The sequence below is a fragment of the Diorhabda sublineata genome, chromosome 8 (genome assembly GCF_026230105.1).
Source record: "Diorhabda sublineata isolate icDioSubl1.1 chromosome 8, icDioSubl1.1, whole genome shotgun sequence".
In the NCBI taxonomy this organism is placed as follows: Eukaryota; Metazoa; Arthropoda; class Insecta; order Coleoptera; family Chrysomelidae; genus Diorhabda; species Diorhabda sublineata.
The window spans coordinates 21122846-21141312 of NC_079481.1; the positions used below are offsets into that span (position 1 = coordinate 21122846).

General features: G+C 32.5%; 1 protein-coding gene across 1 annotated transcript in view; it reads right to left on the reverse strand.

The window, feature by feature from the left end:
- Positions 1 to 772: 772 nt before the first annotated feature.
- LOC130448276 (ras-like protein family member 10B) overlaps positions 773 to 18467 on the reverse strand; it is a 204777-nt gene continuing 187082 nt past the window's right edge. Inside the window, exon 4 of the mRNA XM_056785562.1 lies at positions 773 to 1427. Within this exon, the coding sequence (XP_056641540.1) occupies positions 840 to 1427 (588 nt within the window). The 3' untranslated portion in view covers positions 773 to 839. The remainder of the gene's footprint in view (positions 1428 to 18467) is intronic.

The window sequence follows — 18467 nt, forward strand, 5'->3', positions numbered from 1 at the left end:
AAAACAAATAAATTAATGATGTACAGCTTTCCAGTATTTGGAAGTCTTCTCGGACCAGAGGCACCAATGTAGATTTGAAAGTTTACAAACAGGATTTTTTCTCCAAGGATATAAAAATATTATGCTGGGCCTGTCCAAAAGCACAATGAGGTACAGTTGATATAGAAAAAGTGAAGTACTTAACTGCTTCTCCAGCAACTATATACTTCACTTTTACTTATTGAAAACAATGAAAAGTTAAGCTGGGAAGAATTAACACATTTACAAATGTGAAAATTTTTAACACTAAATCGTAAACGGGGTTACATAACATCGCAATATTAAGGGCATTGCGTCCCCTATTAGACTAGTTCTCGTCATTAGATTAGTTCCATGTTCTAATGAACTTTGTTATAGCTTCAATGAGGTTAAATTCTCGTTCGTAATTTATTTGTTTTTTGTTAAAATCCAAAACCTGTTTTTGTGGAAAGCACTGCTAGAGAGCTTTGTTTGCTTCGTCATAGAAACACAGACAAATAAGTTGCCCTCGTGCTCTGTATCAATCTTCAGGAGTTGAACATAAATTTAGTTAATGTTCCATCAATCTTTGAATAATTTCAAACCAAGTTATAGTGTGAGTTATTCTGAGAAAGATGTAATTATTACATTTTTCGTTTGACTATAGTTAACTAATTTTTCGTAAAATGTCCGTATTCCATGTATTAGCATTTTCATTTAATAAACCAGCTTTAGTTAATGACAAGTGTAGAAAATAATCTTAAACAATGACAATTTACAATTTACCATTTTATAATAAACACCAATCGGTCATAAATGAAACAAAAAAATTTCATAACAAATCAAATAACAATACATTTATTCCTATCGAGAGCTTCCTGAATATTATCTAACATCGGACTCTGATCTCTACTACTCAAATTGTCAATCATATTGATCAATTCTTTAAATACAGCTACTACTTTCCAATTATATTTGGCGCTACATTCAATATATCCAGATTTCCAATGCTTTTTCACTAAATTTACTATATCTCTACGTTTTTCATCGTTACTACTCGTTATGGCTGGTTTGGAACTATTACTAGTACCTTCCTCAGGTACTATTAGATCTTGTTTATTACCAACAACTAATAAAGGAACATTCTGCATATTCCTTGATTCACATATTTGTTCCCTAAGTGTTCTTACATATTGAAAAGTGTCTACGTTGGACAGATCGAAGACCAAAATATATGCTGTGGCACTTCGTAGGCCATAGTATCTGTAGTTGGCCCATTCATAGTAAGAATTTACGGGAAAGTATGGGATAACTGGAAGATCTGAGATTTTTATTTCGTACAGGCGTTCGTTTGTAATCACTGAAGGATAATAGGTGTGTTTTCGATCCGTAGGAATGTACTCTTCACAGAAGTCGTTCCAGACGAATTGCTGAAAAGAAAAAAATTATTACAATTTTGGAAACATTTTCATTGGGCTTAATGTATCAGTTTCTATAATTTTTTAATCATTGAGCAAATCGTATAAAATTGTTTGAATGAACATAGTTCGAATTTGGTTGAAATCAATCATTTGCGAAAGAAATTGTTAAGATAGTTATTAATTCAAACGTACTTAAAGATAGGTACGTTTAATTGGAATAAAGTTTAAAACTGAATATTTCACAAAAACTATGTGAGGCATAAAGAGACAAATAAGTAAAGTTGATCACAAAGAGTGAAGAAGAAACTTTGATACCAGGTGGTAATGTAATTTTCTTGATATTATTTATCCCTTAAAATAGAAATATATTTTTTTGGCGCTGCCATTTTCAAATTCATATGACAGTGCTGAAGTACCTACACACTTTCAAACAACTATGTGTAAAATTACATGACATTTTGATTAGTCAAAAAAAAGTGACAGCGATTTAAGTAAAGCTACTTTTGTTGTTTTCATGTGGTCGTCCTATTCAGAAAATATCAAAAAAGTTCACAAACTGGTTATATCTTATCGTAAATTGAAATTGCGTGAGATAGCTGAGGCCATAAAGATATCAGAAGGCAGTTTGTTTACAATCGTCGATCAAAAACAACAACGTGTCGATGATTTAGAGCCGTGCTTGGTTATGTTTACACGTAATAAATAAGATTTTTTGCATCGATATGTAACAATGGATGATATATGGATACAGCACTTCACTCCGAAATCAAAACAATCATCTGAGTGGACTGCAGCCAGTCAATCACGTCCAAAGGTACAACAGTCAGCTGGGAAGGTTATCGCTCCAGTATTTTGGGATGCGCATGGAATATTGTTCATCGACTATATCCAAAAGGTAGAGACAATCAATAGCGAATACTACATAGAGTTGTTGAATCGTTTAAATGCAAAAATCAAGGAAAAACGGCCTCGTATGTCGAAGAAAAAACCACTGTTTCACAAAGACAATTCACAATTCGATGACAACAATGGTTAAATTGAACGAATTACACTTCAAATTGCTTCCTCATCGTCCGTATAGTCCAGATCTGGCCCTCAGTGACTACTGGCTATTCACTGATCCCCAAAAAATGGTTGCCGGTAAAAATTTCAGCTCAAATGAAGAAGCAATTGCTGAAACTGAAGATTATTTTGAGGCAAACGACAAATCCTTTTACAAGAACGGCATCGAGAAGTTAGAGAAGCGTTAGGTCAGGGTTAACTGTTCTAGATAGTCTCGAAATGGTTCATTCTTCAACTCGTTCATGAGCTTCTTAGACTCTTTAGTTATTTTATTAAGTAATGGTTAATGTTCTGAAGATTGTTTACCAAAAGTTTTACGATTTCTTTAGCTATTTTATTTTTGTCTGGAGGACATCCTTTTGTTGGTTTTTAATTTATAATTTGATAAAATTTAATAAATATAAAGTGTAGTATTTGATTATGAGTAAAAATAAGATCGAAAAACCCATCTTTATATCAACCATGTTCCAATAGAAACAAACAATATAAATTCCTTGGTACTATTATAACCAAGGATTGGACTAATAAGCACGTTTTAACTGTCCGTTTTATCGAGTTGTGTTCTGGATCATCAACGAAGGAATGAGCTAAAAACTAGAAGCATTCGAAATGTGGCTTTATAGAATACTGAAGATCCTCTGGACCGCCTGGGTAACAAATGAAGAAATTTTCAGAAGACTAAAAAAAATAAGAGCGAGAAATAATGATAACCATAAAAACTCCCAAACTACACCCACGCTAAACGGAACTAGATTTTCAATGCTCCAAGTCATCCTGCAAGTGAAAATATTTAGAAAAAAATATTCAGGATGAAGGCGAACAGCCTGGATCCTTAGAAGCTGGTTGCTGCTGATGATGATCATCAACATTCGTCACGGATAGGCCCATAAGAAGAAGAAGAATATTGTAGTGCAAAATTTGGCGGTACTTCATTGTCAGCCCTTTACACACATTTCTCATTAGATAATATAATTCGTGGCTGAGGCGGCAATCGTTAAAGGCTTTTTAGCTCATCTGGTTTATTTGGTGTCGGCATATTTATGACGTCACAAGGCTTCTTTGTAGATTTAGAACTTAATGATTATTTCAGCAAAGTTAAAGCATCGGCTTTTTTTACTATAAAAGGGAAAATGAGGAAAACTGCTTTCATTTTAATATGTTCATTTAGTTTTGATTCAATATACAATAATATTGGTAACATAATGGAAATAAATGTGAAAGAAACGAAAAGTTATTAAGTGATTTATTTATAGTAATTATAAGATCTCACCAGGGGCATGAACACAAAAATGAGTCCTGCATCACAAATTAAAAAAAGTCTAGAAACATTGAAATTTTTTATTTGGTTTAATTCATTCTCAAGAAATGATGTCTCAATTGAAATCCTAAATTGAATATCATAGAACCCATTAAAGTCTTAGATAATTATAAAAACATATTTGGAATTGCAAAGATCTGTTGACAATTTTTGAAATATTTCATGATAACACTTGCTATAAATTTAGGTATTGATCCAGACCTGTGTATTTTATTACGAAGGCAGTGATAAAGCATTTATTCCTTGCAGCAGTTCAAGACAGCTTTCTATTTGGCAGTAGTTGGTCACGTGATAAATCCTCGATAAATGAGAGATTAGCCTTATTATCTCAGTACTCTTCGATATTCCGCTTTCTGTACGAGTTTCGTAGCGTTTCTGATGATAATCTTTTCATAGCCAGCATGATCTTATAGAGTTACAGATAAAGATCTTATTCCTGATAATAAAACAGCCCATTGAAATATTGGATATTATAGTAAAAAATAGACGTCATTTCCTGTTTACCATTGTTTGCTATTCTCCTTTATGTTACAGCAAGAATATTTTTTGTTTAATAGTGTAGCTACCAAATTCTTGCGCTACACCTTTTGTAACGAAAATATACATTTGCAGTGTTAACTCAGATTTGCCTACTGTCCTACCAAAAGGACACTGAATATTACAGGAATCTTTGTTAAATTTTTTGAGATACAGTTATTTGAATCTAGATGTCGCTTGACCAAATGTCACCCCAAACATTATTCTTGAAATTTCTTTTACAAAATCAGTGGAAGTTTATTGTTTTATTGAGCACGTGGTAAAACAATTTGTGATGGACGAACCTTTACCTTTCCGCTTAGTTGGGTAAGTTTTTGAGGACTTTGTTTTATTCTATTTTTAGTTTTCGTTGAACATGCATGTAAATGTATGTATCAGGTTTTAGCTGATGCAGCTTGCTTATAAAAAGAACCGTTTTTAATCAATCAGTATCAGAAAAATCTACTTCTAGAAGGACAGTAGGCAAACCGATATTCTTTTACAGGGGTCTCACTCTGAATGAACTATTGCAAATCATTGAAGAAGATTATCACAATGAAGTTGATGACGAAATATCGCTTACAATTATGCCGCCCAAAAATTCTTGCGAGGAAGTTACTGATGAAGATTCAGGCGATGAAGATCATTTAGATATTAACAATTTGCCTGGATCGCAACTTCTAGCCGAGGCAGAAATTTTTGAACCTAATGTTGAAGAAGATGTTAATATTTCTTTACCAAGCGATTCAGGTAGTGATGATAATGAAGAAAATCTGCCATTGTCGGATGTAAAACGTCTTCTGAAAAACTCCCAACATATATATGTGAAGAAAAATTATGCTTGGAGAAACCAAGACTTAACACCTAATAATATAGAAGTTCCAAAACCACAAATTGTTCAAAATGAAAATTCGGTTATTGAATTGTTTTCGTTATTTTGGGGTGACGAAGTTATAGATTTATTTGTCTACTATTCTAATATGTACGCTACAAGCAAAAATAGGGTTGGAAACATAACAAAAGAAGAAATGAAAAATTTTTTCGCCATCCTACTACTGTCTGGTTATCAAAAATTACTCAGACGTAGAATGTATTGGGAAAATTCTTCTGACACGCAAAATCAGCTTGTTATAAATTCGTTATCTAGAGATCGTTTTGAGTATATTTTCAGTAATTTACATTGCTGTGATAACACGAATTTAGACAAGACAGACCGATTTGCCAAAGTACGATTATTGATAAAGTTTATTCCAACATTATGCACCAGTAACTGAAAATCACAGTGTGGATGAAGCCATGGTGCCTTATTATGGTCGCCATGGCTGTAAGCAATTCATACGTGGTAAACCCATACGTTATGGGTACAAATTATGGACAGGTTGTACCAGCAAAGGGTATGTTATTTGGGTAGAGCCGTACCAAGGTGCCAAATCAGAAATAAAGCCCTGTTATAAGGAACTGGGTTTAGGACCATCTGTGATTCTGCAATATACCGACATAATCAATTCTATTCAAAGCTTTCCCTATCACATTTTTTGCGACAATTTCTTTACGACTATACCACTTGTGAGTGAAATGACTAGAAGAAATTTGAAGATAACAGGAACCATAAGAGAAAATCGCACGTCAAAATGTCCACTGGCAAATAAATCCCAGTTCAAGAAAAAAAGTAGAGGTTTTATTGAATACAAAACTAACGAAGAAAACACTGTAGTTGTTAAATGGCATGACAATAACGTTGTCACTTTAGCATCCAATGCCTTGCCTGTTCACCCTACTCATTCAGTTAGTCGTTATTCTCTCAAAGAAAAAAAGAAAATTAAGGTAGACCAACCTCATAATATATTTACTTATAACAAATATATGGGAGGCGTTGACAGGGCAGATCAAAATATAAGTCTCTACAGAATAGGTTTGAGAGGAAAGAAGTGGTACATTCCTCTTATATTTCACATGTTAGATCTTGCGGTTCAAAATGCATGGCAACTTCACAGGGAACAAAATGGTAAACTGGATCATCTAGGATTTCGAAGGAGAATAGTCATGGCCATTTTAGAAGGAAACCAACGAAAATTTGCGAAGAGATCGAAGTTGTCACAATCACATAACTGTGAGATGAGATATGATCGTATTGATCACTTAATTGTGACACAAGGGAAGCAAACCAGGTGTCGCATGTGCCACAAAAAAGGCTCCACCAAGTGTGAGAAGTGTGATGCTGCATTACATGTTGTATGTTTTAAGCCTTAATATGTGAAAGAAATCTAATCAAACTTTATTTTTTTTCTATACATTTTTTGAATAAATTTATGTTACTTTGTTTTAAATAAAATTTTACTTTTATAGAAAATAAAATTATAGTATTCAAGTGCCTACAGTCCTTCTAAAAGGACAGTCATTTTTGAAAAAACTACAGATGGGAATCGAAAATTTCCAAATGATTATGTTTCAGAGACATAAAAACAACTACTTACAATAAGAAAGAACAAAATAAAAACAAAAAAAAATTCAGGCATATCTGGGTTAAATTGATATCACATAAATATTTTATCAAGGCAAGTTTCAACAATTCAAATGAACTGATGATGCGTGAAATCAAAATATGTAAGGAAATATCGTTGACAATTTTTGATATTGTATTCATAACATACGTTACGTTTTTTATATTATAATTATTTTATGCTTAATTTTATTACTAAAACATCAAAGGTGAGGAAGATAAAATGTAAATGTAGCCTCTGAATTTGCATTAATGTTACGTAAAGAGTGGGAATGTTTATTCAGAATATCCTACATTTCCCAACTTTAAGCCCAGGAAGAGAAATTAAATTACCCAGATTTCTACAACTCCTTAACCCCAACTTTCTGATATCCATCAATTCAATTGAATTACCGAGATATTAAACACAAACTTTTCTTTTAGTTTGGCTTCACAGTTTAAAGTGAGTGTTTCAGAAATTTTTTATTATTAATAAACATGGAGGGGATTAAATTGAAATTTTGCTTTTTAGGTTTTAGGTAAAATAGAGAATCAATGGTATCAGTTTGGTAGATTACTATTGATTTCAATGTTAAATGTGTATTATTATTATACTATACTATTAATGCCTGTTGATACCTAACTGTAATGGGGATGAAAACAATCTGAGGCTTCAATTTCGCCTTTATTCGCTCTTATTTACTTTGCCATGGGCAGCTCCGAACTCTAAATCTTCTTTAATAATAAGACTTTTTGTAGAACATAATCTATATACTTAGTCCACCCTTCTAAATACTAATTGCCATTTTTCTCATTTTCACGCATGCGGTAACGTCCTCGTCTGATGAAAAACTCTCTCCTTCAAGTGAAGCTTCAAGATTAGGAAACAGCAAAAACTCGCTGAAGGCCAAATCCGTTGCATACGATGGGAGGACTACGAATTCAATAATTTGGGATTTCCTGATGGCGTGAGCCGTGAAGTGAGTGAGCCGGATTGACGATGAAAGAGATTGATAAATGGTGGAGTCCTGCCTGGATAGATATTTTGTTCAATTTGGTAGAACACTATCCCACGTGCCTCCTGCCTCTTAACCTATTATTGTTCCAATTTAATTCAATCTTCGTTAATGAATCTTTAGAAATAATTGTTTAGCTTATGTTAAGTGGGAAGACTGATTTAAATAATACATATGAAATCTAATTTAATAATATCTTTGATGTTCAACTTCGATTGTATGGCCCTGCTTTATTCTCCAATTATTGTAAATTGCATACTCATCTTATCAAAGCTAGGTATTCAGTGATAATAAAAGCTGAAACGTTTACTAGTACATTGGCTTATGGCGAAGGTATAAATATATTGATTGAATGTTTCCTAAGTATAATATCGAACTTTCTCAATTCCAATAAGAATGTTGCTGTTAAGTCCGTGCGCCTTCTCATTTTTACATAGTGTCCAACTTCTTGACAAGTTTGTTGTTTATCGATACGAAATACAACCATAATTAAGCAAATTGAGCGATATTTCTAGCTTTTTCTGTATATTATTCGATATTCTAGAGAAACTTTATACAATTATGAATAATTATTATTTCAAATTGTTGTTGTTGTTGTATGTTGTTGAGTTAGATACGTGATTCCTAACCTTTCATGTGTGAAAGTTAGAGTATATTCGCCTCCTCAATATTGTCGAAGGTGAAACTAATTATTTTACTATCTGAGTTTTCTTTTCTGTCTCCCGGGACATTAAATATATCTACTTGTTCAAGTTTCTGGTCATTTATTTCTATATTGACTTTTTTTTGGTCCTATTACTATGGCTTCAGATATATAGGGCGGTCCATGAGTTTTTAGCCTAACATAGGAAGGAAGAGGTAGAAAAAAGTTTTGTAATTCATGACCTTATTTTCTCTATTTCCACACATTTTTCAGAATGTCTGACTAAAGCCTTTATAATATCTAGTTAGCCTAGACCAGTTCCATGCATAAACAAAATATTGCGTTACCATAGCAACGAACAATAACGTATTAGAAGTGTCAGTGTATAGTTTGACGTCAAAAAAGTAAACCAGAGTTACGCAATACATTAAAAGAAAAAAGATGTCCACCGACATTGTGAAAATCGAAAAATTGGAGTATGGAACCATCATCAAGTACCTGTATTTAAAAAAGTTAAGAGGTAAGCAGATTTACGAAGATATGCTTAATACCCTTGGTGATCAATGTCCTTCGTATGCAACCCTGAAAAATTGGACTGTAAGTTTCAAAATAGGTAAATTTTCCATTGAAGATGATGACCGATCGGGAAGACCAGTTTCTGTGCCAGAACCCGAAAATATCGATACAGTTCATGACATGATTTTATCAGACCGTCGAATTGGGCTAAAACGGATATCTGAAGCACTGAATATTTCATTCGAACGCGTTTATCATCATCAAAAGCGTGCAAGAGTAGAAGCATCGCGTTTGATTTGTGCTCGATTCGAAAACGATGTAGACTTCTTAAACCGAATTGTTACTTGGATGAGATTCAAGTACATTTCTACGATCCAGAAACAAAGCAACAATTGATGGAATGGCGACACTCTGGTTCTCCAAGACCTATAGTCGAATAGTAATCTCCAGTTATTGTTCTACCCTTATCCAAAAAATCAATGATGGCAATCGCAAAAAACTGAAGCAAGAACTTTTCCAGCAGATTTTTGGACACGAAACTTCTTAGGTCTTGGAGAAACAGAGTTTTTACCATTCCATCGATTGTTGCTTTGTTTCTGATCGTAAAAATGTACCCAAGTCTCTTCCATAGTAACAATTCGGTTTAAGTCTACATCGTTTTCAAATCGAGCACAGATCGAACGCGATGCTTCTACCCTTGCACGCTTTTGGACAGCATTCGAACATTTGGGGATACATTTTGCAGCAATTTTTCTCATGTCCAAATTGACGTGAACTATATGATGAACGCATTCGTATGAAATATTCAGTGCTTCAGATATTCGTTTTAGCCCAATTCGACGGTCTGATAAAATCATTTCATGAACTTCATCGATATTTTCGGGGACTGACACAGAAACTGGCCTTCCCGATTGGATCATCTTCAATGGAAAATATATTTCTTTTGAAGCTTGCAGTCTGATTTTTCACGGTCGCATACGAAGGACATTGATCACCAAGGATATTAAGCATATTTTATCTGCTTACCTCTTAACTTTTTTAAATACATGTACTTGATGATGGTTCGATACTCCAATTTTTCGATTTTCACAATGTCGGTGGACATCTTTTTCCTTTTAATTTATTGCGTAACTCTGGTTTACTTTTTTGACGTCAAACTTCACACTAACACTTCGAATAAATTATTGTTCGTTGCTATGGTAACGCAATATTTTGTTTATGCATGAAACTGGTCTAGGTTAACTAGATATCAATACATCTTCGTATATCTTCAGCATAGAAATATCTAGGCAAATATTTTTGTCAAATATGTGGGTGAACCTATTTCAAATTGCAACATCGGCATCGTCACATATTTGCATATACAATTTATTCGATTTCCGTTTGTGACTGTGTGAGTAAATAAATTTATGTTTTGTCACATGCTTCGTACACATATCATTTGAGAATAGAGATCTTGGTTTTCGACGTATATGTATGAACAAACCAGGGTCGTATTGAGGAGTTTTTGAATAGTAATGTATTTAGTAGTAGACTGAACTTTGCTGTGTTGTGAATTAGTGCACAGTACCATTTCGTTGACTGCAGAATATAGTCACAAAGGCACTAGTAATATTAGTTACTGGTTTCAGTCAATCATTGGTGATTTTGTAGCAATTAAGTGTGGAATTGAAAACTATATATTTAGTCGCCAAAAAAAAACAATAGAAAAAACAGAACTATTAAGTTGTACAAATAGTACATATAGGTTTGTGCTTATGCACAATTATTACACATTAAAAATGTTTCCTAATTTTCAGCTACTTGTTATACACACAAATTCATTTTTACACTTGGGATACAGGATGTTCTTGACACACTTAACAAAAAACTCTCCAGGATTAGACCACACAAATAAATTGGAATCAGTGAAGAAAAATAATTCACATAATAATCTCACCCTTTATTGGAACTCCCATGTTTTTAAACAAAAATTATAAAGCATACTCTTACAGTATAAAGAAAGAAATAATTCAGTGGCAGATTTACAGATCTGCAGCCTCTAGGTCTTCGCTTGCCCTTTGAAATTCAATACTTTCGCTCACAATTATATTTTTTATCAAAAAAATTTGAACTTTATAATTTGAAAACTAAGGTTACATGATAAGATCCTTGATTATTTTGACAGCAAAGAATTAATATTTTAAGTAAAGAAAATTTCAACTAGCAATGTTGATACATTTACAATTTTTATCACACTCATAATTTAACAACAATAAAATAAATATTTTCATTAATTATCTGTTGGTATTACAGTTTACGTTAAATTATATAAATACACTAAGCGCAAAGTTATACTAGAAACTATTTATAAGAAATGAATGACTTATCTTAACGCTCTTTTTTGACACTCACACTTCTCTATGTTCTTTTATCTTTACCCTGTTAAAACTGTCACAATTAAATTTTATATCAAGAAATAGAACAGCTTCTATGCACTTCTCTCATGGAGTTGATTATACATCGCATGAAAAATCAACCTTTCGTTGCTTTTGCTCACATACTTGACCTCAGGTGTTGTTATGTAAGTGTTATGTTAGCAAAGTTAGGAGTAACTTGTTTTATTAGAATTAATAGTACTTGCCAAGTCCGATGTAGCTTCTGGATTAAGTGTATACATTGTTGTCACATGATTTTTGTTTTTGTTGTCTGACTCCGTATAAATAGCAATTCATCAGTTTTAGGTATAATTATCCAGATGATCAACTCATCAATATTTGTGGGATTTACTTATATAATTTATGTATGACTTTATCAGATGCCGCAGTGAGATATGAAACAGGATTGGCTCGACGATTAGATTTAATTTTATATTATTGATTCTAATGTTCTCTGTTAGAATAGAACTCCAACTAACATAAACATAAATAATAAAACAAGACGATGTTTTATTTATGGAAATTTCTATTTTTGACAAAGTGCGGCGTAGGATTGAATTCACAAATGAAATTTAATCTACAAATATCAATAACACTGATGAGAGCTCATCTATCGACGACTAGGATGAATAAAATTCACTGACTATTCACATATTTTCTGTACCATTTATGATACCAACGTGTTAACCAAGGAAACATCTCGGAATTGTTGAAATTATTTCCTTACTGTTCAATTAGGTATGTCAAAACCAGAACTTCAAGTAATTAGTAATTATTTTACAAAAGCGATTCAGATAGGCAATTAGTAGATCTAACATAGCTACAACTACAGTAGTTAGAATTTGAAATTAGAATTATTCATACAACAATTTCAGTTGTTTAATACAAAGTAACAAAAATTAATTGATAATCAAGAAATATCAGTATAATTTTCTCTTAATGTATATGAATAGCACAAATGTTGATTCTAATGCAATACACACTCGTTGCTCAAGGGAATATGCGGTGAAGAGTTAAAATAAAGGCAACAAGAGATATTCATTGAATTGAAAATTTGATTCTAAGAAAATATACAAGAGATTACATTCTTTTGGCCACAAATAAGCGACATATTGAGACAAGATAAGTTTACTACCAAAAGATTTGTACTGTAATGTGTCTGTTATTTATTTAAACGATTTCTAACGGTGGGGTGAATTTATATACACTTTTTCTTACTTACTAAATTCATTTACACTCATAGTATACTACTTACTATTTATCATAATTATAATAAAACTTTAGACTCTTCCATTATAACCGAACAGAATCGGCCTCACGGTCCATGTCGTGGGCGAGTTCGTAACTGTCACATTTGTTTTTCCAGAAAGTTAAGTTTGAAACTGTTGACATTATATAAGCTTTTTTATACCTTCAGGTAGGTCCATACAAACAACCCTCAGTTTTTAGCCAAGCGTTGTGTGTTCGTCAATTGTTATGGATTAGAAGCACGTTAGATGAGACCATGTCTTTTCTTTTGTTTTAGATCGCATTTTGTAGGCGGCATTGAGTTTTAGAATAGTTTTCGTATGTTATTTTTGTTTTCGGTTCTATGACACCAACAAGAAGCACGCCCTTATAGACTCAAAACACCGTAGCTCCTATTTTTCTCGTGGATTGTATGCAAACATTGCTTTAACTTAGGTTTTTGGATTATTGTAGAGAGCCATATCCCAAAAAAATCGAACGCAAGAAAGTGTGAAGATCATAGGCTAATTAGCCTTATGAGCCACTCCCCTAAAAATATTCCTAAGAATAATACATCAGAGATTATATAGAAAATGTGATAATAATATAAGCAACTCGCAATTTGGATTTATACAGGGGTTAGGTACAAGAGAGGCAATAGTCGCAATACAGGTCCTTGTACAGAACTGCTATGACCAAAGAAAAAATGTTTGTCTATGCTTCATAGACTACGAAGAAGCTTTCGATAAAGTTCAACATCACAAACTTATATAGCTCCTTAAAAAATTGGATTTGGACGAAAAAGACATTCGTTGTATCGAAAATCTGTACTGGCACCAAAAAGCGCAAGTCAAAGAAAATCATGGTCTAACTGAGCAAGTTCGGATTCGCAGAGGAGTACGTCAAGGTTGTATATTGTCGCCGCTCCTGTTTAATATATAGTAGGCGGACATAGCCAAAGCATGGGATTAAACATCAACATCAAAAAAACTAAACTCATGATTATCACTAGGGAAGCGAATACGTTTAGAAAATCTAGAGTAACATATAATGAAAAACCTATTGAACAGGTAGAAAAATTTAAATATCTATGAACATGGCTCTATGAAGAATGGTCGTCAGACGGTGAAATAAAATGCCGAATTGAACAAGCTGGAAGTACATTCATAAAATTTAAAAATGTATTTTCATGTACCGACTTTGATCTTGATCTTAGACTGAGACTTGTGCGGTGCTACGTTTGGTCAGTGCTTCTTTACGGGATGGAGGGTTGGACCCTTAAGGAGAAAAACATCAACAAATTAGAAGCATTCGAAATGTGGGTATATCGTAGAATCAATACAATGGACTGCCAAAGTGAGGAATGAGGATATTCACAGGCGTATCGATAAAGACCGTGAACTCTTTAACATCGTGAAGAAACGAAAGATTGCATATCTTGGCCATATAATGCGAGGCCATAAATATCAATTCCTTCAGCTGATAGTCGAGGGTAAGATTGAAGGTAAGAGAGGATTGGGACGGAAGAGGATGTTATGGTTGCGGAACGTGAGGCAGTGGACGGGTATACAAGATATTCAGACATTGATCCATACCGCTAGAGATAGAGAAGCCATGAAAAATGTGGTCGCGAACATCCATTAATGGATAAGCATTAAAAGAAGAAGAAGAAGTAGAGAGCCAAAGTATAACTACACTAAAAACAAGTATTTTAGAATAATTATATCTTTTTATAAAGTTTATTTAGAATATATAGTCCGAAACTACATCTGCCACGACAAGTCCACAACATTTCGTCAAGTGCATCATCGCTTATTACATCATTTTTTTTTGCGACTGCGTACAAATGATTCAAAGAAATTTCCTAGAGTTACAAATTTGTCATATTTATGCTCCCTTCTTTTGTTTGAATGTTGTATACTTTGACACCAGCAAACAAAAATTGAAAACTATTGATTCCTCTAGTGACTGAAGCCAGTCCTATCGCTTGTCTAAATTCAATTAACGTTCTTTGTGTAAAACTATACAGAAAAAATCTCAATTTTGGCAACAATTGTATCTTTTGCTCTATAAGTAGGTGCTATGTCTATAATATTTCCCATTTTTGTCAGTTTGACATTAATAAACAAATACTTAGGTTGTTCTGGCCGCGTGCGGTAAATTATTCTCTATTGAACCCATATTTGTGCCGTACATTACTGTAATGAGTGCGGTAAAAATTCTTTATTGCACAGTACAGTGAAGAAAAAGTATTGAAAATTAAAAACATAATTTAGGAAATGTCAAATTTCATTAAAGCATTTCATGATATGCAAGTTGACATACATTTCCTTCCAAAAATTTTTTGATCTAAGAAAACATTTTATACCTAGCCATGTACGGAAAATGTCCTTACCGCATTGCTTGCGGTAACGGCCTACTTTAAGCATTTGTTACTACCTACTTACTTAATACCTGCTTATTTTGGTATAGAAAAGTAACTCGTACAATATTAATCCAGAAAAATAGAACTGGCAGCGTACTTGGGTTAGAAGAGGCTGACGAACACAATGTTAAGTTACGGTGCAAAAAAGTTCCTTTGATAGAACGGAATGTGATTATGAAAATATTATTACTATGGTCCTTTCTGAAGAAAATAGTTTCTATGAAATAGCGTTTTGGAGAAACTGTATACTAACCATGAGTGTCAGATCAATCATATGTATGTACGTTAGTGTATTCTGCTGTATTAGAGCTAAAAATCTTATAATTGTTTTGAGGTCAATTTTAACCGCAGGTGATGTAGATGAAGAATAACAAATGTGATTGTGTTACAAATAAGATCAAATATAATAGCAAGGTCTTGATTAGCATTTGAATCTATTTGAGTAATTTTTTTCTTGATAAATAGCATTTTTAAAACAAAAATATCGTAATCGACGTCTAAGCCTTTCTAAATTACATAATCGGGGAATGCTAAAATGCGATCATATATATAAAATTAACTAAGTTTAAACAAGAAGCTACAATGTTTTGATCATTTATTAAATGCAATCTCATGATGGCAAAAAATACTACATAATATGAAATATTCCTTTAGATGTATCTCATATGAACTCGATTAAATCAGTGAGATTTCATGAATAAAAACTATCTAGGTTCGAAAAATTCTATTATAATTGCAATTCCACCAGTAGTACAGAATATAGGAACAAAAAGTTTCCTCGTGTCTTTCGTATACTTTTCGATTGGTGCGGATACTATATCTTAACATTTTAATATATTTTCATATGTTCAAGTATCAGAGAAAAATATCCAATAATGTTGAAGAGCCGAGCGAAACTAATTTTGATATTTTCATTTAAAATACCTTATGGCAGAACAGAATGTTATTCTACGTAATATATCTAAACTCACAACAGTTTGCAAAAAAGCAACATCTGTTTCATCAACTCAACAACCAAGTATGCAAAGGAACAATGAAAATTTTGAAAAGGTAATACAATATATCACTATCTAGCATATATTTTTAAAATAATTTAATAAAAGTGAATACGGCCCGGAACGCAAAGGAAGGCTTGGAATCCGATACTGAAGTTTGCTTGGGAAATGCGATTTATTCTGAATATTTGATGTCAGTATTGAAATGCTTTATGATATTTCATTCAAAGGACATAAAAACAAATATCGATCATAATTGTTCCATGTAGTTGAATATTCAGTTTGTATATAATACTATGAAATATTGCTTTTCGTTAATGATAGCAATATGCCTTTGTATTAAATGAATATTTGATGTTCTTGTCGCCGTTTGCATCGTAAAACGTCTTTATTGAAATAAATATTGTGAAAGTGTTGCTAGCCTTTACAATTTTGTTTTTCAATTTTCATCTACTTCTCTCTTATATAAGATGAGACATATGTGTAATTTCAGTTATATTACCAGTTGATTGGTGGTAAGTACACTTTTGAATAGCACTATATAGTAAAACAAAATCGCTCCGCGAAAATAGTAATACGTGTAAAAATTGAACGTACATTTAGGGTAAATGAGTCATTTGTGGAAATGTATGTATTCATAAAGATATTTAAGGTAATTAGCAAAATGACGTATACAAGAGAGTATATCCATGAGCTCTATAGCGTTTCAATTGCTATACCTACTATAATGTAAAAGTTTTATAAAGACATTTTTCTGAAGTGATCACAATATGTTTTTCTTCTAAAAATAAAAGGAAAATTATCTTAAACTTATCTTAAAATATTGAATAGGACCAAAATGCATAAGTCAATTTTATATAACTAATAAATAAAAACTGTATTATAACAGCACACGCTATGTTGCTGGCGACGATAACCTCGTGACTATCAAGCAGATAAATGCTCAATGTTTTTATTGAACCTATGGCGTCACAAATGAAAGTATATTTTTTATGTAGTTAAAAATTTTAAAGTTCTACTATTTCCAATTAAATATTTAGATATTATTTTTCCATTTTTAATAGAATATTTGACTTTCTGACTTAATTTCTTATCAAGAACTTATAAAATAAAAAAAGAAATAGATACTTTTAAAAAAATTCAGGTACCCTATTTTCATTTGGAACAATCTTGATTATTGTTTCCGGTTATAACTGCTATTGTTACAAAAAATAGTTTCACATCTCGTTAAAAGATGGCATCAGACATCTCAAACGCATAAGCAGCTCGCAACAATAATTGTGAAACTTGCATTGTATTCCTAAGCTATTCAAAATCTTATGTCGTGAATCCATGTGCTCTCGAGGCAGGCCTAGCTGGTTGTTAAACCAATCTAAAGTGTTTTTGACCTATAATACACAGCCCCGTCTTGCTGGAATATAAAATCGTCTAAGCTCGAGGCTCTTCTATCGTGGATAACGAACATTTCTTATGAATGTTAAATATTTATCGACATTGAAAATCCTACCTATAAACATAACCAATCCCGGAAATTTCACTTCTCGTTTTAGACAATCATAATGGAACATGTATATAGTTAAATAGCTGTAAACAGTAGTACAAGGTGTTTTTATGCGAGTTATATCACTGCAAATCGTCGAATTTTTTGACGTTTTTAGACGGTAAAATGCTTCTTATTTATTTTAATCGCGATCGAGTACGTTGTACAAACAACAGTAACTTCAAAAATGCGGCAGCAGCTAAATACTTTTATGGCTCTCTCGACCGCTCGATAGGAAGGAACTGAAACGTTCCACAAGCTTTGATTGGATTTTTGGTGATTTTTAATCGATTTTTTTCGCTTGATGCAGTGATATAAATCGCATGTGAACGTTTTGAAACACCCTGTATATATATGCATATATATATACAGGGTGTTTCAAATATATATATATATATATATATATATATATATATATATATATATATATATACTAGGAGATGAAAAAATTGATGAATAAATTAGATCTATTATTACAACAACAATTAGAAATCTAAGTGACAGTAGCATACGTTGGTTGTACGAGCAATGAAGAAATTAAAATGTTTTAACAGTTTGCCCCGATTAAGGATCTTTGAAATAAAGTTATTCCTTAATGTTAACTCTAATAATTAGGCCATACAAGAATATAGTTTGCTGGTCGGATATGATTTCTGTCCAGTTCATGAAGTCATTCAACTAAGAAATTATTTTACTTGTAGTTTTTTGCTAACAACTGTAATAAACCCTATTACATCAGACAGGATCAATCAAATATGAATCATGTAACATATTTCATAAAGAAACTCGAAAAGTTTGAATCTAATTTATTTGATATATTTGAAGGAGGTTATGTTTGTGATCGAATGCATCTCTCCGTACAAAAAAAAACAATTTGCCATCTATTATCCAAATG